The sequence below is a fragment of the Cryptomeria japonica genome, chromosome 8 (genome assembly GCF_030272615.1).
Source record: "Cryptomeria japonica chromosome 8, Sugi_1.0, whole genome shotgun sequence".
In the NCBI taxonomy this organism is placed as follows: domain Eukaryota; kingdom Viridiplantae; phylum Streptophyta; class Pinopsida; order Cupressales; family Cupressaceae; genus Cryptomeria; species Cryptomeria japonica.
Genome location: NC_081412.1, coordinates 484205863 through 484227519, shown reverse-complemented (window position 1 = coordinate 484227519; position 21657 = coordinate 484205863). Strand labels below are relative to the sequence as shown.

Sequence of the window (21657 nt, the reverse complement as noted above, 5' to 3'; positions counted from 1 at the left end):
AAAGACATTTGAGCTTTCTTTTTGGCAATATTTGACATCATTTTTACAGCTGAAGATTGGAATTTTTCACAGCTCTAGCATACAGGGTGAAATTTGTAGGTTGTAAGGACGAAAACCCTTGCAATTCAGAGGGCCTACAGGAGTGGAAGATCTCCCAAGGGTCTGAAATATTACTTCATTCACAAAAATCAGCAGGAGGAATTCATTCTCAGGTTGCATCAGCATTATTGGCAGGGTATTATTGACCAAGGAGCAAATCTGAACCATTATAGACACCATTTATCAGCATCCTTCATATCTACAGCCAGCCATACAGCTTCTGAAGCGAAATTCAATAATTCCAAGTTGAAAATGTGAGGGTTTCAAAAGTTACGGGTTTCAAAAGTTACAAGGAGCATATCAGACCTGACTCAGATCTGAATTGGCAGATCAGACCCAAGAACCAGATCAGACCCAAAGGAACCTATTGCTGGTGCAAAATCAGGTTTAATTTAGCATTTGATGAGCATTATCAAACCTGTACCTGACTTGATCTGGTATGTAACTGGCAATTGGTCTCAATAAAATTCAAAAATTTACCATTGATTGTATGTACTTTCTGTACTGTTCATTTCCAGCATTCAAATTTGTTATTTCCTTTCCAAAATGCAAGAACCAAGCATTACACACCAAAAATCAGAAAACTGAAAAAACACAAAAAAAATTGCAAAACACAAAAACAAAAGAAAAAAAAAAACTACTAACATCATTCTGGGGTGATGCATTACACTGAGGACCACATCATCTTCAACATCCCAGTTTACTGTGAGACCCAACATATTACTACGGTCTATTCAAAGATTTCAAAAGGAGCATAATGGATGCATTTAATCTTGTTCTTCTGTTATTCAAACTAGAAATACCTGCCTTAATTTCAGATAGAGATTGACCTTTAGGTGGCAAGTACTGTTTAGACTCCTGTAACTACCATTGATTACATTGTTCTTTAACACATTTTGGCCAGTGAGGCGTCAAGTACTCAACAGTTCAAGAGAACGTACCATTCAGGGTGGTTATTTTCAGTTGAGAAAGTGACATGGGAGGTTTATTGTGATTTTATATGACTCCATACAAGTTAATAGTGATTTACTGGTCTGGCCAACACCTTTAGGACTGATGTCATGCTGGTTTGAAGTAACTAAGGAGGTGCATTTGCTGATTTGTATAGCTAAGTAAAGCCGTACCTCTTCCTAGGTCAAGGCATGAGCTTGCTAAGTCAAATCGCCTACATTTTAGGTCATACTTCTTGATGGTTTGAGTTGCCCAAGCTTGCTAATGATTTTCTATGAAGTTTGACAGGGGTTTTTGTTGATTCTATGGAGTTATCATGATTACAAGAGGCCACACATGAAATAAACATTTAAGTATAAGTGGTATACTTAAGTTATATTTCATGTATATTGTCAGGATGTTTGAGATGGGTTTCAGATCTATAGAAGTTACAATGCAAATTCTAGTTTTGGAGGAACTTGTAAGTTTTCAGACTTGGACAAATTTCAATGATCAACAGTCTTTACAGTGTGTGGTCAATTCTGTTATGACAGTTTGATTTATCTTTCCAGTATTCATGTTTGGGCAAGTTTTGAAGTGATTTGAAGGGCTTCAAATGACGTTGCAGCTTGGGTGTGTGTTTGATGTCTATTGGTGAGATTCTCAGGTATCATCCTTGCTGCCCAGACCTTTAGAAACATGATTTCAATGCATTTGCAGATCTGCACCGGCTTCCCAGTCATCCATTTAATGTATATTGTTGTTATTTCTAGTTGGGTGATTGCATTTCATGATTTGGGGTGCGTTTCAGCAGTTCAAATTCCTATCAGCATTGTTATCTTTATCAGCATGCCATTTCAGCAATTTATATTGTACCAGAACTTGTATAAGCACTTTATGACAGCAGTATATCATCATTGATATGTTATGTTGAGCTTACATATTGTCAAAAAATAAAATAAAATTGAGGGTGGTTATTAAAAGATGTTAGAAGAGCTCCTTTGCAATAGAGTACTTTAAAAGGTCTAAAAATAGCCCCAGCCAATCCTTTTATCCCAAACTAGTCTTCTGATAGTTAATAATATTATCAAACTGAGCATTGAGGAAAATATAGCAACTTAGAACTCTTATAAACCCCCTTCCACTTTCAGGATAGACAAGGAGCCTCATTTCAGTTCAATCCAATGTTATGTGACTCAAACAGCATTTCCAAGAAAGGAATTGTGAACCCAAGACCAAGGCATGCTTGGCAAGGCTGGGACCTGTTGGTGTACGTTTTATCATCTACCAAACATTAGAATAAAATACCCCAAGGATACTCTATCATCTCCTAAAAAACCACCGCTTATGCTAAGATTGCGAGAAGATCATATGGCGATTCCAAGGTCTATATGTGCGAACAAGCGACTTTAGTGGGATAGCTTCTTGGGTAGTGTATGCTGAAAATCTCAAGGGGGGCTTACGCTTATCAACTGGTATCATTCACAAGCCAGACTTAGACAAATTTATCAATGACTGCTCTTTGTTTTTGGATTTTCTGATTTAGGACTTCAAAAAAAAGATAAAAGAGGATAGGGTTTAGGAATTCTAACTAATTCTAGGAACTCAAGAGACGCTAAAGACTGGGTGAAACTGGTAACTGCACTTTGTTTCGCCACATTGGGACAACTAGGCAAAGTACGTGCAATCTTCTAGGATTGTGCTTATGATTTTCACACTTAGGAATAGTACCAACAATTGAATAATATTATTACAAGTGGAAGTTAAACATCCACATTAAAAGCTCGGGATAACTTTACACATTGAATGGAAATCATCCATCCAAAGAAAGTATGAGCAAAGTCTCACCAATCTATACTATCAAATCTATCATTCATCTAACATACATAAAATGAGATCTAAACTATGATGAGGGATAAGAACCATGCAAATTCCAAAATAAAAGAGGTAATCACCATCAATTCGAACAATGTATTACTTATTACTTTGGCAATCATACGCAACAATTACTTATCTCAATATGCTCCCATAATTTACAAATGAGAGATTGAGCTCAATTTATAGGCTCCCCAATTACAATTCAATGACTAGGATTGATTTTCAATCAACGGTCTAGATTACAAAATAAAACCCTAATTAGGGTTTGGCACAACTAACTACCTCTCGACCAATGAGAAAATTACATCTAAGGACACTTGTCCTTCTTGCCAAATATAAACCAATAATAAAATAGAAGGTTGTTGCATTGTGAAATGTTCCTTCTAGAAGCTTCTGGATAAGTCAGATTCATTGACCTGGACATGTTGACTTGGAACAATCTGATTATTGAATGCCCTCCCTGAATTCTCCAATTTGTGCCGAAAAATTGTCTATGGAAATTTGTTTGGAATATTCTTCTTGCTACCATCTAATCTTGATTGGGAGTTTGTCTTTGACTCTTTAGGAGATGAAATCCTTCAAGAAGTCTAGAATTTCTTTCTATATTTTCGCCAAGTCTGAAGACTTTTCTTTCTTGATCCCTGGAAACTCTTTCAAGTGTCTTGAATTTGGAGAAGAATGTCACTGTGCCTACGCCAATGGAGGAAGCTGGAACTTTTTTTTGTGAAGTATCTCATACTTCGCCAAATTTTGGCTAGTCAATTTTATTTTGTAACACCTTCATGTGGATCCTCCAACATAGCCAAGATTTTGACCATTTCTATGCTCAGACACACTTTGCCTGTGGATTTGCTTTCAATTCAGGATCTGGCTTGTGCTGAGTAGAACAAACTCCGCCCTTGGACAAGGATTTTATTTTTCTCCTTACTTTCCGTCTTTATTCTTCTTCTTTCTTCTTGTTTCTCTTCCAACACTTAGTCAAAATTTAATTCTTTTGGTTGTGGAAAATTTCATACAGCCATTTTTTATGTGTCAAACTTTTATTTTTCAACCCGTTTGTTTGTTTGACCCTTGATTTCATGTGTTACTTTGTCAAATTTGTTTTTCCCTTTAGCCATTTTCTCTCTCTGGCATGGCAAAATTGATTGTCTTCATGTCTTATCCTTGAGCCATAGGCGAAAATTTTATTTCTTGCTTAGGCATCTTCACATATTTCATTTATGCCTTAGCCAAAATCGACTTGTGTTTGTGCAATTTTATTTTCTTCTTAACATGTCTAAGCCCTTTGCTTTTCTCTTTCAACATTGTTTTCATGGCAGATTTGGAGGAAGTCATACAAACTTTGCCTAGGTGGGCTTGAAGTATAGCTTGCTTTATTCCAACCATGCCTTGCTTTCTTCATGGCAGACATGGATAGTCTCATGCCAATGTCTTCTTTGCTTTTGATGGACTTAGAAGTTAACATGCTTGCCAGCTTTATTTAGATTTCATGTTTTCCTTTTATTCCTTTCCTTGTGGTGAACTTGGAGTCTTCTTAGACAAGGCGGAGTTGGAAGCCTCTTAGACAGGGCGGAGTTGGAAGACTATGTGCCATCTTTGTTTGTGCTTTAATTCTCTCCTTGTGCTTGGCGGACTTCAACTTCCTTTGGCACATGGCGGACTTGGAACTCTCTTGGACAAGGCAGGCTTGGATATTGATCATGCTAAGGCGAACTTTGAGTATGCTTTGCCAAGGTAGACTTGACAAGTCTTTAGATAGTCTTAGGCGGACTTTAGTTTGTGCTTGCCTTAGACAAGGGCGGACTTGGAGGCTTCCATGCCATTCATCCAAGGTGGACTTTGTCAACCCCTTGCCACTTTATCATGGGTGGACTTGAGAGTGCATTAGCCAAGGCAGAGTTTGAAGGGGCTTGGACAGCTTCATTTTCTCATGCCTTTGGCGGACTTGGAAGAAGTCATGCCATGTTTACCAACCACTTGTCTTGGGCAGACTTCATGGATGTCCTGTCGTTCTTCTCCACCATACTTATTCAAATTGTCATGTTCATCTTCCTTGGGTGGATTTGCTTCTTGCTTAGGGAATTTCCTTGACACTTAACCAAATTTTGAAATTTTATTCTCCAAGGTATCAACACTTAGCCAATTTTCTGAATTTTTCTCCCCAAGGTATCAACACTTCAATTTTTTGAATTTTTTTCCCTAACCAAAGGTAGGAGTTTGATGAACCTCTGCCATGGGTTACTTGACTAAAAGTAGGAATTTGCTAGTGCTTGGAAAACTTTTCTTGTGCAGGAGGCGGACTTGGAAGATGCTTGGACATGTATGCTTGGAAGGAATTCATCTTCTCTTTGTCATGCCAACTTGGAAGACTCCATGCCAAGGCGAACTTTGAAGAGCCTTAGCCATCTTAGACAAGGTGGACCTTGATGTGTCTTGGACATGCTTCCACTTCATGTTGCCTTTGCCATCCTTCTCGACCTTGGCGGACTTGGAAGTCTATGTGCCATTCTTGCATGCGCTTAGGCTTTGACATGATTCCAAGTTGATCAAACCTTGTTCCGCTATCATGGGTGAATTTCAACTTGGACAGCCATGTGCCATCTTCCATGCTTCTAGACAAGGCGAACTTCAACCTTTGTCTGCCATTCCTCTCCTTGGGCAAATTTGTCCTTTATACCATGAATTTTGATCTTCCATGCTTCTAAACAAGGCGAACTTTAACCTTTGTCTGCCTTAACCTGCAAAAACACATGAAATTTCCATATTATTTTCAGATTTTAATTCTAATTTTTAATCCTCTTTTCTGAAAATTTCACTTTCAACCTGTCAAAAGGTTAAGTTTCTGTGAAAAAGCAGATTGAAAGTGAAGGGTTTGGCTAGGAAATTGATAAAATTGAGGAAAATAAGACAAAGGTAAGAAAATTCAGTCAAATTGAATCTTAAAATGACTGAAATTTATCTTTTACATTGAAAATCTGTTTTAAAATCAGAGAAAGCACTCAATTTCTTGACCTCTAACACTTAGAAGATTTTCAATTCTTGAAATTTCTCTTCATAAATTCAAAAATCACAAATTTTGAGAGAAAACTTATCTTTAATGCTCTCCAAATTCTCAACCTAAGTAGTGAATTGTGAAATGAATTGGTTGAAAATATATAGAGTATAGGATTTTTAAACTTAGAAGTTTTTTTTGGGGGTTTTTTTTTTGGTTTTTGAATTATTTTATTATTTTTTTGTGTTTTTTGTTTTAAGTCTTTCCAAAATGGAAAGTTTATTTTCCTCTCAAAATTTCATTTTTTGCCAAAAAAGCAAAAGAATCTTCTAGAATTTTCCAAAATTCTTGAATTTCTTGAATTTTTTTTTTTTTTAATTTTGTAAGTGTGGAATTTTCTCTTGAAAATAATTTTTTTTAGTTTTGTAAAATAATTAAAAAAATTTATGTGACAAATTTATTTTCCAACTTGCTTTACACTTCCATGCCTAGTTTATTTTTTATTTTATTTTTTTTCAACATGGTCTAACCTCAAGTAGGAGTTTAACTAACTCTTGCCAAGAGTTAATTAACCATTGGTAAGAGTTTACCAAGTATCGGACATTTTTGCTCGATCATGAGGCGGACCTTGAAGACTATCAGACATCCTTGTGTGTGAATGAGCTTAACCTCTGGTAGGAGTTTGATTCACCACTGCCATGAGTTCGTTAACCCTGGGTAGGAGTTTACCAAGTGTTAGACATTTTGACTTGGACAACTTCCTTATGCCTTGGCAAACCTTGATCATGCTTGGACATCTTCCATGCTTGACATTCTTGGGAGGACTTGACTGATCATCTACCATTTCACTTGTCTGACTCTGAGCTTGATTTCTCAACTTGGCTTGGGATGGATTCTCAAAAACTCCAACTCCTCATTGTAAAAAGACCGGTGATTAGCAATTGCGACGCCAAAGTAGAACCCTAAAAAGCAAAAACAGGGGGTCCCCATTTGCAATGGGGCGATGTGTGAAATAGGTCACAACAGAACCTCAATTCACTGAGTTAATAAAACCCAACCTTGACTCGCTGAGTTCCTTTTTTGAAAGAAAAAAAATGGTTTATGTTGTCACCTGAAATTACACCCTTAATGAACCTGGTTTAGTATTTCAGAACAACAATACGAACGATCTCAAGGTGTAAGACCTTGCTATTGAGATCAACCCTCCAAAAAAAGTTGGTTCCTTTCCAAGCCTAGATGCAATGTGTTGATCCAACTCAACACAAATTAAAACTAAAGCCTCCTCCTTCTCCAGTGGTTCACAAGGGGAGATAAAGAATGCATAAAGAGAAAGGTGGTGATGCATCAAGACTTAATTGAATTTCCTCCTTGCTCACAACCGCACATGGAACCTATAAAAGACTGCCAAACCTCACACAGATCTCTACTTTACCAGTTCTTGCAAGTGTGTATGTGAGTCAGGGGTTTGATAGTCACTACGACAGAAAGGGGAGATCCACAGATAGTTCTTGCAAATTAAATCATACACAACATACAGCTCTCCAAAGGGATAAGAATCATTCATATATGAAGGTAAAAAATGAATTATCATTCATATATGGAAGTAAAAATGAATGAGACAACACATTAGAACTGAGAAAAGGTGAAAACAAACAACTTTTATTGATTCAAAGGCATTGAGCCAATTTTATAATATCCGCGATAATAGAAAAATTACAAGAAAATTCTGTTCTTCTATCTTTTGTTTCCAAATTAAGGAGGAACCTAAAAAAATGAGGGCTACAAAGCTTTCATTCTCTTGCAGGGAAATGTCAAAACTGTCAAAATTAAATTAGTGGTAGGTTGCAGTGACACAACCCCTAGCTGCCATCCCAACCAATGATCTGCAGACATCTGTTCCTTCAAAACAGATTTAATCAACTTAGACATGTAGGAACATTCCTTTCTTTGATGACTCATGGGGTTGAGTGCAGAAGATCAAATCCACTCACAAAATCTGCTAAGAATAACGACATGGGGAATGGCACATTAGAAAAAGTGGTCTGCAGAAATAAAAGATGCATGGTTGCACATAAGATAGTTGATTTTTGGCATCCGTCAGATTTGTTGGTTGGTTAACATTGCGAGTGTGCTAATGGTGTTGTAAAATGGTAGGTAGAAGAAATTAATGCCCTGGCGTGAAAATCAGATATTTTATTTTGGCGCTTGGAGCCTTTTCGATAGTTAGATGGATACTCGAAACCTTGTTGGAAGCCAACAGAGATTTTGAAACATACATAAACCTCAGTTGTAACTTACTTAGCCAAATCCTTCTCTTCTTTTTGATGTCTTTCTGTGTCAGCACTTGGCACCGGCAATAGAATCACTTTTGACAACCTCATCAGGCTTCAACAAGGTTGTGAGAACCTTGTCAGAAGCCAGCAAAGGTTTTGAAACCTTGTAAACTTCTAACAACTTAACACTTTAAGATTTTTTCATTGCATTCTCATTAGTTAAGAAAGTGTTGTCAAGTTCCAACAAGGTTGTGAGAACCTTGTAAACTTCCACCAACAACTTAACACTTAAGATTTTTTCCTTGCATTTTCATTAGTTAGGAAAGTGATGTCGGATTACAATGAGATTGTGAGAACATTGTTGGAAGCCAACACTAGTTTTGAAACCTATAGAATATGCTGACAACTTTGACACTTAGGCAATTTTAGGTTTTTGCTAACTGGGCAACCTACTGAAGCATGAAAGGGGAGAAAAAAAAAACAAGAGGCATCTTTTGAACATACAGGCTTGCTTGGAATTCCTTAGATCAACTACAACAAACAGGAAAGGAGGCATGAATGACAACATTTTGGTGACATCTAGGGGGTGTTTTCCTACTAAACACTAGGATCTAGTAGACTTACCAACCCATTGGGCATGGAGTCACAGTGGCCTTACAAACAACAATGCATAACTAGTCCTCATAGCAAGCTGAAAAAATGCCTTTGAACACAAGCAAAGGGGAGAACAACATGTGCATGCTGCACTTTGAGGAAAACAAGACAGCTAAAAATCATACATTCTCCTATTGAGAATGTTAAGTGTGCAACAACAGCAGCTAATCTAATATGTACATCATTTTTTAATCCTAAATGCCAAACCATCACAACTTGCCTCTATCAAAGACGACTCTTCTAAATAAGCTGATCTCCCTTAAACCACAATTGCATTCATTGCCCAGCTGCAACAAATGAACCCATCTACCTGTATGCATCAAATCACAAATATTGCTCATGTAGTGAAGATTCACCTCGCTCTCAAATTTGTTATTGTAGGGCAGCCACAAAAAACAAGTGTTCAAACTATCTAATGATGCATTGGATGTGCACATAGCAGCATGGGTACAAATTTTAGAAGCAGGCCAGCATCAAAAGAACTAAGACTTGTAGAGAGACAACAACCTTTTTCACACAAGGGTACATTATTGTTGCAACAGCTAACCTTATGACATGAGCTAAAGCAAAAAGAAAATGCTTCCAGCTCACATTGCAATGGAAAATATGCCACACCAGCCTATTGATCTGCACAAGGAAGCTCTTCCTCATGTGCATCAAATTGAAAACTCTGAAGGAGAATTCTTCCCAAAGAAGCCCCATTAAGTGTTCGGTTCATTCATCCACCAATAAGAACAAGAAGTGTTGTGCCATCACAAATGCATTGGTATTCTGAAGAAGAGATTAAAGTGTGTAAATTCAATTCTTCTTTACCTTGTTCTTTGCTCTCTTGTAGAACAACACTTGAACAAGTAAATTTGCTTAAATGTTTTATTCTTGGTATCATTCAGGAAGCTAAGGAAAATAAGGTTGACGTGATCCTAACTTAAGCAAAAGAATCTCTTGTTGAAGTTTCTTACTATAGTCCATTGCTTACTCTCCTTGACTTGTGATGGCCATACAAAAAAAGAGACCATTGCTTCCTATTTTGGTATTTGTGTTACTTACACATGGAGGGCATCCATTGGCTTATCATGCAGAGGCCTTGTCACAAGCCAAGCTCAATTATTTCTTACAACCTCTGATGCCTATGAAAAATTGGCGCCTCTTTCAGCTCTAGATATGTCCCACCAACAAACAAAGTTTCTTCCTCCGTTCCAAACACTGCCAAGCTTCACCCCCAGCTTCAGAACATTGTCCAATAAAAGCAAGCCAAATTGACGGCACTCCATGACCGTCATTAATTACACCATTGTTTAGAAGTTAATAATTGCATTTCATTTCATTTGGATATTCAAAGATCTTGCAAAAAACAAACTTACAAATTGAAACCCATCAAATATGTTACAGTTTACACTATTCCCCAAGCAGTCAGGTGCTATGCTTTTCTTAGAGTTTGCAGCTGACGTTGGTAACCATGATGTTATGAATATAAGCCAGTTCACATTGTACAACTCATATCACTTGGAAGAGGTTTCCATCATTAATCTAGAGGCTACCATTCTAGGTTCTGAACAACTGTTGGATGAAAATACTTTGCTCAATGGTTAGACTTGCACCAATCAGAAGAAGCAAACCACTACTTACCTAGTCAAATACAAATTTGTTCTACTAACACAAGCTAATTGGTTGTCTGAGACTGCTTTTGAAAGATTTTCCTAATCTAATGTGGGCACAAATTCTTCTCAATAAGGAGGAAATTACAAGACTTACTCTCATAAATGTTTCTAAAATCAGATTTCATGTTTTAGCATTTTCTTTCTAACTTATTCTTCCTGATTGCCCTCAGCCTTATGCAGCCAGCATATATCCATTACTTACCCGGTCAGAGCCAAACTTTCTCCATTGGGAGAAGCCAAATGGTCCTCCAAGACCACTTTTGTAGTAGTGTTTCCTCCTGTAATGTAGCAGTCTCATAATAATTCTAAACTTCAATTTCAGCTTTTAGCATTTTCCAGTCTTCTTTTTGTTTATTATAGCACTCAGTCTTCTCCAGCTCCTATTGTGTATCCAGCATTCTGGATGCACATTTGACCATATTTATTAATTAACTAAAATTCAAAATATGACATGATTTTAAATTTCAATTAATTAATAAATACAGTCAAATGTTTATCCAGAATATGCTGGACAAATGTTGCCTCTACAGTCAGCACACATCCTTCTCATTGTACATCTATTCCCTTCAAGCTAATGAAGAGTTTAAAGCATTATTTTTGTTGGCAAATTCTTTTTAAGTCTATGTGTGTTCCTTTACTAATATATGCAGTAAGTTTAGAGAGGGTCACACCATGTCGTGTGGTATCAAAGATGTTAGGGTGCAGATTTTCGAATATTGGTCATTGCATACTTATCAAAACGCTTGGATATATTAAGTGTTTACTTTAAAACGCTTATGATGATTGTGATCTGAGCAAATACATTCTTGTGATGGGGCTGTTAATGTTTGGTATACTTATCTTAAGTTCCTAACTACAACAATTTATGAAGACATTAGGTACTTTGTCAATTCACATTTGCATAGAATGGCATGGCACACTATCCATGCATTTCTGATAGTTCAAGTTAATGTTGTGTCATAGGGTCCCCTTTTAAGTCAGTTATTTTGTTGTATAAGAAATCTTCACAAAACAAATCACTTGGGTTTCTTTCACATATATAAAACTCAAGCCCATCTGTTACTAGTAATCTATGGTGAAGTAAATTGCAGTAGTAGTGAGCTTTCTCAGTTAACAAATTATGAAAACTTTCTCCCTCTTCAACCCTTCTAGCATATTTTCTGCTACTATATATAATATGGCAGGTCGAAGCATATTTCCAGGTGCTTCTCCTTGGGTTCTCTTTCCCTGACCTGCATATAAGAATTTTTTTCCATCTTCTTTTCTGGTCATCCATATTCTAAAAACAAGTCAATCCCAATACTTAATTGTTCATAATTTATTAAAAAATATTATAGCCATGCTATCTTCTTAGTTCCCAGGGAAAGAATTTAATGAATATATACAGTGTCACGATCACATTCCTTCACTCTTAAAGCAAATGTGCAGGTTGAAGCAAAAGAGAATTGTACATGCCTTCTTAATTCCTTCACTCTTGAAAATCACATTCTACTATTTGAGTTGTTAAATATGGAGACATGCCATAGAAATCATTACCATCATTGAGGAAGATGCCAACCAATACCAAGCTTCCCTGATAATAGAATAAAACCTTGTAAGGTCATTCTGAGGATTTTGCCATCTATAGCCCTAATTCCACTCCTCTCACTTGGTCGTCCGACCTATATGTGCAAGAATTGATGAATGCCAAAAGGAGATTGGAGGCTTTAGAGGCCAAAGAGCAAGAAAAAGAGGCTAAGATACAGGTGTTGACAGCAGCCTGTAAATCTCTAGCAAACAACAATAGAGTTTTAAAAGAGCAAGTGTCAATATTACAAGATGCACTTGCTGTTGGGAAGTCTGAATGGCAAAACATGAAGGCAAAGTGTGAAAGATGAGTGGCAAATTTTGAAAGCTTCGGCAGCAGCTTACAGAGATGGTTTCAATGCCAAAGCATCTCAGGTTAAGGTGGATGAAACACTGGGTCAAGCATGCTTGCATAAGAAGGCAGATAACATAGAAGGTAAAAGTAGTTTCTCAGAAGTTACCAAAACTTGGGCCAACACCAGCCAGGAAAATACAAACATAGAGGGAAAATTATTATCGGGTTGATGAAACACGAGTTAATGAGCTCAAAGAAAGACAAGGTAGAGCAGCAAATGTAATTATCAAAGGAGTGAGGGAATATGGGAGAAATGAGCACACTCTTGACCTTACAAGAGACTTTCTAAGAGATATGCTATGTTGAAAAGGTCAAATCCTCAAAGCATGGAGGGTTGGCAAATTGTGCAATGGGAAAAATAGGCCTATAAAAGTTATCTTGCCAAGTGTCCATGACAAGCAAAACTTGTTAAATAAGAAGCAACTCTTGAGGGGTTCCCGTTTTTTCTTGGATGAAGATTTAACTATGAGGCAGCTAGAAGAGAGAAGGGCTGAATTGACAAAAGTTAGAGCAGCTAGAGATGAAGGGAAAAGAGCATGGTTATTCAAAGGCAAAGTAGTTATTGCCTACTTCGGTCCCCATAATAGGACAAAGCAGCAAGCAAGCAACAAAGCAGCAACAACAAATGTAGTTGGTTACAATGCAACAAGGCCCATAAGATCACATAGAAATGAAGACTCAACGCTGAGTCTTGCTTTCCATGACAAATAGCAATCAAGTTTTAACCAGGCTTCTCTAAGTTTAGTCTGTTGGAACTGTAGAGGCTATCCTTGGAGACGGGGACCTTGGTTAGGGCCTATTGCGGAAGGTAGAGACATCATTTGTCTTGTAGAGACTCATGAGCACGAAGGATGCAAGACTCCCACGTTTGAAGGGTATTTAAAAATGGCAATGTGGAACAAAGCAGCAGGTAATGGTAAAGGTCATGGCGGTATAATAGTGTAAGTGAAAGAAAAAGAAGGGCGTCTCATTTAGCTAGAAAAAGAGGATTTCAATAAGTAGTTTTTGTGGTTCAAGATCGCAGAAAATTGCAATATTATTAGGATTGCAGCATGTTATTTTGCTCTACAAGTCTCCAAAATCTACAAAAAAAATATGGTCTAGACAGCAAAGACCCCTTTGCAGCCTTGAAAAAGGACATTGATACGTTCTCCCAACAAGGTGAGGTCCTTCTTGTTGGGGACTTCAATGCTAGAACTAAAAGTGGACAAGCTAGCATTCTCAGCTGTAAAGGTGATCATAATCCTATTTGACTCACAAAAGAGGAAAAACATCAATGGGAAAGAGTGTCAGAAGACACCAAAGGATGCAATCAGTTTGGGGAAGAGTTGCTCACTCTTTGTGGCACCTTTGACTTGATTATTTGTAATGGTATGATTAGATGGCCAAAATCTAGAAATTTCACTTGCAACACTTACAATGGGACAAGTGTGGTTGACTACGCAATTTGCTCCCATAACTTAAGCAATAAAATTGAGGAATTAATGATTGGTGAGCATTTTTGGGATCTCAAATCAGATCACATGCCAATTTATTTAAGTCTTGCATGGGCAAAAACAAAGCAATATGAGGAGAAAATTCAACCATCTTAGCAACAACATTCAAAGGGCAAAATTCTTTTGACACAAGAAAATGCTAGTATCTTCAAGGCTTCTTTGGAGAAGCTTCTTAAGGTGGAGAAAACTACTTGTCATGGTCTTAACAGTCATATATTAACTAATCTGATACATGTGGCTCTCTCAAAGTGCAAAAGAACAAAAAAACAAAAAATCTGAGACAAATTGTTTCCCAATGAATGCATGGTTTGATGAGGAATGCAAAATGGCTAGGAGTTTAAGAGAGTCAAATAAAAAAGAGACAGACATCAAAGTTTACAAGCAGATTTTAAAGAAAAAGAAAGCTGATTTTATGATCACAAGGAGAGTGGAGCTAATTTTTCTTGGCAAAAATAATCCCAAACTTTTTTGGAAAGAGCTTCAACCAAGAAAGAAGCAGATTGAAAATAATATCACATCTACACAATGGTTTGATTATGCAAGGCTGCTTTATGAGCATGATATGGAGGTGGCATCCTCGCCCTTGGTCAACATTTCCACAAATCTTTTCACTGTGCAAGAGATTGAATTGGGTATTAAGAAGTTGAGTGTTGGTAAAGCTAAAGATTTAGATGAGCTTCAAGCAGAATGTCTCAAGTGGGACATGTATGTCCTTGCTCCTCATATTAAAAAAATATTCAATAACATCATCCTCCATGGGTTTCCTAAAGATTGGACAACAAGTCTTGTTGTACCTCTTTTCAAAAGCGGCGATGTTAATAACCCTTCCAACTATAGGACCATAATGATCAATCCTTTGTTTGCTAAACTCTTTGGTAGCATGATAGAAAATAGAATCAGCAAATGGGCGGAAGAAAATCATAAACGTGCAAAGGGTCGAGCTGGTTTCAGACCTAAGCATTCCACAGTTGACCATGGTATTACTTTGAGACACATCATTGAAAAAGCGTGGGAGAAGAAGGAAGAAGTCTTTTGTTGCTTTGTTGATTTCAAGAAGGCTTTTGACACAGTCCCTAGAGATAAGCTTTGGAATACGATGGAAGAACTTGGTATTCCGGTTCATCTTAGAGCTGTTGTTCATAGGCTTTATGAAGATGTTAAAGTGAAAATCAAAACTTCAGATGGCATTTCAAACAGTTTTAGAAGTGATATTGGGGTGAAACAAGGGTGTCCTCTTTCTCCTACTTTGTTTGGCTTATTCATTGACAAGCTTGAAGAATGGTTAAACATGCAAAATGGCGAAAGTATTCAACCGGGTGAATTTGTTATAAGGCTGCTTTTTTATGCATATGACCTCATTTTGGTTGCCAAATCTGCCCTTGGTTTGCAAGAGCATTTATTTGCCCTTGAGCGCTTTTGTAATACGGCGGGAATGCAAGTTAACATCAGCAAGACGAAAGTCATGGTTTTTTCAAATAAAAGGAAACAAAAGCAGCATAAATCTTACTTTGAAGGCAGCACTCTTGGAGAAGTTACAGATTACAAATACCTTGGGATTGATTTTAACAAAAATCTTAGTTGGGAAGGTTGCAGGTGGGAAAGAACTTTAGGAGGTTGGAAAGCATTGTATGCTCTTCAAAATAAGTGCAGGGAGGCAGAGCTATGGGACTGGAGCGCCATCCAAACTCTTTTTGGGCTTTTGGTGTTGCTTATTGTTCTTTATGGATGTGAAATTTGGGCCAGCAGTACCTCGCTCTCTCAATGGAAACAAATAGAGAGAATTCAAAAACGTTTAATCACAAGCAAGTTCAAAATTAAAAGTACAGTTCCATATGATATCATGTTAAGTGAAGTGGGAGCTGCCCCTATTGAAGCAATTGCTATGGTGCGTCTCATTAGCTATTTAAAAAGAACCGAGCAATTAGGAGGAGATAGATGGCCTAAGGTTGTTGTCACTGATGTATTGTGCAAAAGGAAGAAGTCATGGATGTAGCAAAACATTAAATGGTTGAAAAAATGGAACATCTATTTGAGTGTGTGTCCCACGAACAGCAAGGAGTTAAAGGTATTCGTTATGGATAAGTTCTACAAAAAAATTTGGGGTATTGGGTTAGGTAGAAAGAAACAATACTATATCAATGAGTTCAAACCCACTTATGATCATCTCCAAAAAGTCTATATAGGGGCTAATGTATCCTGGAGAGCTAAAATCCTCATTGCTCAGCTTAGAACCAACTCTCACCAACTTCGATGTGAGACCGGGCGGTGGAAAAGACCAAAAGAGACTTGGGAAGAAAGAGTTTGCCTATTTTGCAACACCGGGAAGGTGAAAACTGAAAAACATTTTATGTTGGAGTGTGAAGCACTTAAAGACAACAGGGATAAGTTTGTTGTAATATCCTGAATAATTTTTTGGTTTTTTAAGTGCAATAAGAATTACAAACAAACACATAACCCGTTAAGGTTAGAAAATATAATCTCAATGCTTGCTGAAATTGCAACCCTTCCACTTTCTGATCACCAAGTGCCCAATGTGGGAAGGTGAGAGCATACGGTGATTGGGGGTTTGTTAGCTCACCAATCTACTGGAAATTATAAAGCAAGTACAATACTAGGCAGCAAGCCAGCCCCTTCCGCTTATCCAGCGGGAAAGCAAGGAACTTGGCGGTGAACCAGCCAAGAGAACAACACTGCAAACACAAATCACTCTACCGCAATATTTCAGCGGGAGGACTGAATTACAAATTACTCAACTCAACCGCTTATGCAGCGGGAGGACTGAATTACAAATTACTCAACTCAACCGCTTATGCAGCGGGAGGATCATTACAACCAATATCCCTCAACCACTTATGCGGTGGGAGGACTGAATTACAAATTATCAGATATAGGCGGCAAGCCAGCCTCTTTCACTTTTCAACGGGATATGAAGATACAATCCAGAATGGGTTAGTAGTACTACTACTTAACCTTACAATAAAGAGGAAAGTGAGAGTAGAAGTATATTACTTAACACAAGAGATAATGATCATCAAACTAATTCAACACCAAAACAACAAGCCGAAAATGTATAACCAGCAACCCATAAACTCACTAAATTACTCATATCTCACTCAAATCTCTCTCAATTCACTCCAAATCACTCCCAAAGCAATACTAGACAAGCAGCAACTAAGACAATCCAAAAGGGAGCTACAAAAACACTTCAAAATACCCTGCACGCATCCCAATGCACTCTCCAAAACCCACACCTAGCTAGGATATTTCAATTTGCAATATTAAATTCAAAACTCAAAAAAAGGTGTTACAAACTTACAAGATGTATCGCCAACAGCAAGAAGGAAGATTAAACCAGTACCCAAAATGATCGCTCGCTCGGGCAGAGAGATATGATCGAAAACTTGCTTCAACCACAGGGAAACCAACAACTCCAGAAATCACTCCAAACTCCAAAACACTGAAATATGCACTGAAAATGTCATAGAATACATCACACACCTAGGTACTATATCTCAAGTACGAAACTGGAAACACTAGGGAGCCACACTCCGAAGCTTCAAAGTTCATACGCCAATCCGGCAACATAACGATGCAATTCTTCAAGATGAGCAAAATGAGAGCCCAAGGCTCGTATTTATAACTCCAAGCTGCCTCAAATTCAAATGCAAAATGGCACCCAAATTCAACTCAAATTCCCTTTCATTTCGTTTCAAGTCCTCCAACATGGCGCCCACTTCCCTCTTCCTAGGCAAGTTCAAACTTTGCCTTATGGTGGCGTTTTTTTTGCAATATAAAAAACATAAAACAAGAGATGTTTTTATCCATCCAATTGCCACCAAAAATATGCCGTTTGACTTAGGAAAAACACATGGATATCAATTAATTATTTTCCCCTAAGTCATCCTCAATACATTTAATCAGTAAATGCAATTATTTAAATATTAAACCTTAGACAAGGAAATAATATTTAATTAAATCACTTATGCCTCCCTTACTGATCATCAACACAACCAGGATGAAGCGGAGTAAAGAAAACCATAGAACTGTTGCAGGATCAAGACCTTCTCCATTGCCAAAAATAGAAATGCTCTATACTGCCACTTACTAAAAATAGTAAGTCATGAATTACTACTCCGAAAAACATAATCTTCGCACCCAATGACAGAGCATGAAAAGCTCAGTAAGACAGCATCATCCAAACAGCCAACCCCTAACTTACTAAAAATAGTAATTTCTCGCTTCACCAATGTTTGAAACCCTAATTCTTCATTCCACATAGCCTACGGGTCTCAAGAATAGGCCAATGGACCACTGAAAGCACATCATCGAGAAGGGGACATTACATTTGTCAATATCTTAACTGATAACACATGGTATAATTTATTCAGCAAGGAACATATAGAGAAGCTGGGCACACTCATCATCGACTTGCATAGGCACAGACCTGCTTTTCAGAAGTTGGTTCAGATTGGAGAGGTTGTCCCATAGGCTATTCTTGGCCTCGTGGATGTTAAAATTCTTTCTTTCTTTCTTTCTTTCTTTCATACCCCAATGCTTGTGTGGGCCCCCATTAATTCCCTTCCATTCTTGTGAATGCACTCCTCAAAATTTATTTTTTGAGTTGGCAAGTCTCAAGGCTCTAACGCACACCAGACTACCTAAAGCACTCCTCAGACAGGACACTCAACATGTCAACTACAGCAGTGCACAAATTCATATGTACGGTCCTTGGCATCCATTGTTTACAGCTAGAACTACTGTCCCATCTAATCCCGTTTTCTCCCCTAGCTCCCATCACATTGGTAAGTGTTGGACAAGAAAAGTGATTTCATCATTTACATCATTATCTAATTGACACATTCACTACTGAAGCTATAATCTTAAGTAAGATAAGATCTTGACTACCAGCACCAGTTGTCAAATATATCAAATAAGTTTACATAATTTGACTGTGGCACTGTGAGCTATTTCAATTGTCACAGAGGTTGATGACACGTAGTTGCCAAAGTACATGTGCCATGTCTGTAACAAGGAACTATTAAGTCCGGAAAATTAACAACTCCAGGTAATTCTTCCCATACCTACAAGACAGGATGTGGCTTCTCATTCCTTTTTTCTTATGGCAGATACTGTGTACTTGTAGCATTGTCTACAAGGGCCCACATTCATGCGAGATGTCTTGTATGAGACTGTGATGGTATAGAAATTGCAGGATTTTCGATTTTTTATGTCGGACCTCACCAAGTGGTTCAACAGTAACACGGTTATTAGACCGGCTGCATGGTGTTGTTCCTTGGATGCTTTCCAGGCAGAGACTGTGAAGTACGACATAACTTGTGATGCCTGGACTCTTGGTTGCCCTTATACTCGCACTTCGGTACTGATTTACATTTATTGATACTCCATTGCTACCACTGCTACTGCTTGTACTTGGGTACTCCATAACATTTCTTTTTTAAACTAAGAGAGGGGAAAAATAAAGTCAGTTCTGCCCAGAATACTGCTGCATTTGCCACCAATTTTGACTCGTGGTGAAGATGATGAGCAATCAAAAACAAGTCCCACGCTTACAAATTTTGTAATTGGTTCAGGCTATCACAGACAGTGTTCCCTATAGCCTACTCAACAAAGTCAATAATTTAAACAATTTATATTCATACGATTTTTAACTGTGTTTAGTATTTAATACTCACTCATCCTTTAATAACCTATTCCACATGAGTAGTAATTTCTTCCATGATCTTTTTGGTAAACAATATCAATAATATCACCAAAAACATCATCAGAATATCAAGTTGCTTTTGCTTTCATTTTTTTCTTTTAATTGATGCAGACTAATCATTTTGTCGACCCCATAATCAAAAGTGTAAAGAGCCCATGTGGGTTCCATCAGTTTCATCTTCATATCATACCAGTAACCAAAATACAATTTAATTTTTATTTTATTTTTAAAGGGATGGTTTCCATTCTGCACATTGATTCCTATCAGCAAATACACATTGTATATCCATGTACCTTGATGGTTGTCCTTTTGAGGAGTTGGAGAGCATGCAAAGAGTGAGGGATTTAAGATGGCGACGATGATTTTCCATGAATAACAGAGTAATAATATCATTTTTATTCCTCTTGTTGTCTGTGGTCCACAAGGTCCAACTGCACTTCCATCTAGTACCAGAGTTCAAATGCGTAACCTGGCAGCATGCCATAGCCAAACAACCAGGCACTTCCTCAAATAAGCGGGTCCAGTACAGTATATCCCTACTTTAGCATCTCCTTAAGGTGGTATCATGGATTCTCCAACTGTATAAATCTATGAAAACCCTTACCCGTTCATATCCAAGATCTGTCTTCATAGAGGCTGCATCTACCAAGAATTTGTGTTTTTTTAATTGGAGGCACCAATTAACAATATTACAACACCTTAAAAAAACTTAATTAAAAAAAAAAAAAACTGTAACGTGGTTAGAATTTTAACCTTCAAATAGCATTTCTGAGAGAAGTTTGATGATATTAACAAAATATTTTAACATGACGTAAAAAAATTAAGGTCCCTTTTCCAAGACATTTGACTAGAGGTTAACAATCAATTTATATATTTTGTTTTTTTCTATTTATCTGTACGTCTAGAGAATTTTTATTGCTCGAGGCTTCATATCAGTTTGATTGTTTTTCATTTCTGTACTCAAGGACCCACGAAATATGTAAAAAGCTTTTGAGATATTTCATGATTTGGATTAAAAAGGGTTACAAAGGTTTTAGTACTGGAACTTGTGCCCTTTTTAGTGGGGACATACTGGTGAATAATTTGATATAAATGTAAGGGTGTATATTTTTTCTGTTTTTAGATTTATTAGCCTCCCTGCTGTATCTTTAATAAGTAATTAATTTTTTTAACAAAAATTAATAAAAAATAAGAAAAAATATCTTTTCTAAAGTTTGTAAATATTTCATTATAGAAATTAAATATATTTTTAGAGATCTGTCAAAAAAAAATCATTTTAATTGCTAGTTGATAAATTTAAAGTAAAAGTTTTTTAAATTTTGTAAGTGAATTTGACTAATGTAACTCACATTACAAAAATCAAATTTTTTAAAATAATATTTCTATTCCAATTCAATATAAAATACAATTAATAATAATTAAAATTAAATTTATTAAAGTATGATTATTTTGATGTTTTTATTATATATATCTCTCTCTTTTTTATGGATAATACGTAGTCAAGGCTGCGAAAAATTTATAATTTTATTAAATAAAAAATAAAAAATAAAAAATGCATCCACCCATGAATAGGGGTGCATCTAGGTGGCTCCCATCTAAGAACAAGTACACAAAAGGAGCGATTTTAGCAAAATTAAAATAAAGTTCCCTATCTTGGAAGATCTTAACATCATTTGATGTGATGGCTTATTCTTCTTCCTTTTAACTTTTGTCCAAGCTTGGGTTGATTGAGGGGAGCCAATAGGGGTTAGTTCTATGTTTGTGATGCTACCCATATTAAAGCTATTACCCGTAGATCAATCTCAAGATTTAGAAGAATCAACTGTCTGAGAAGTATTAGAAGCCTTAAGAATCTAGGCAGAAGTATTAAAATTGTGAGTACTTGGATTTTTAGTATTGTAATTTAATTATTGAATAGTTAGAATCATAATTATTATTTAATCTTAATTTTTAACTTTAATCATAATTATGATTAAATAGTAACCAAAATTATAATTATAATTTAATTATTATGTAAAATTAAGATTTTAATTA

The 21657-nt window shown here is 36.8% G+C and overlaps 1 protein-coding gene across 6 annotated transcripts in view; it reads right to left on the bottom strand.

Annotated features, from left to right (window-relative positions):
• The window catches only part of LOC131077284 (protein PTST homolog 3, chloroplastic), a 183102-nt gene extending 162721 nt beyond the window's left edge, over positions 1–20381 (bottom strand). For 3 of the 6 annotated variants that reach the window (XM_058014743.2, XM_058014748.2, XM_058014747.2), the window contains exon 1: positions 19917–20381. In XM_058014743.2, the coding sequence (XP_057870726.2) occupies positions 19917–20107 (191 nt within the window). In that variant the 5' untranslated portion in view covers positions 20108–20381. The remainder of the gene's footprint in view (positions 1–19916) is intronic. The other 3 variants (XM_058014745.2, XM_058014746.2, XM_059209922.1) reach the window with 2 other exon arrangements.
• Between the last annotated feature and the right edge of the window lie 1276 nt (positions 20382–21657).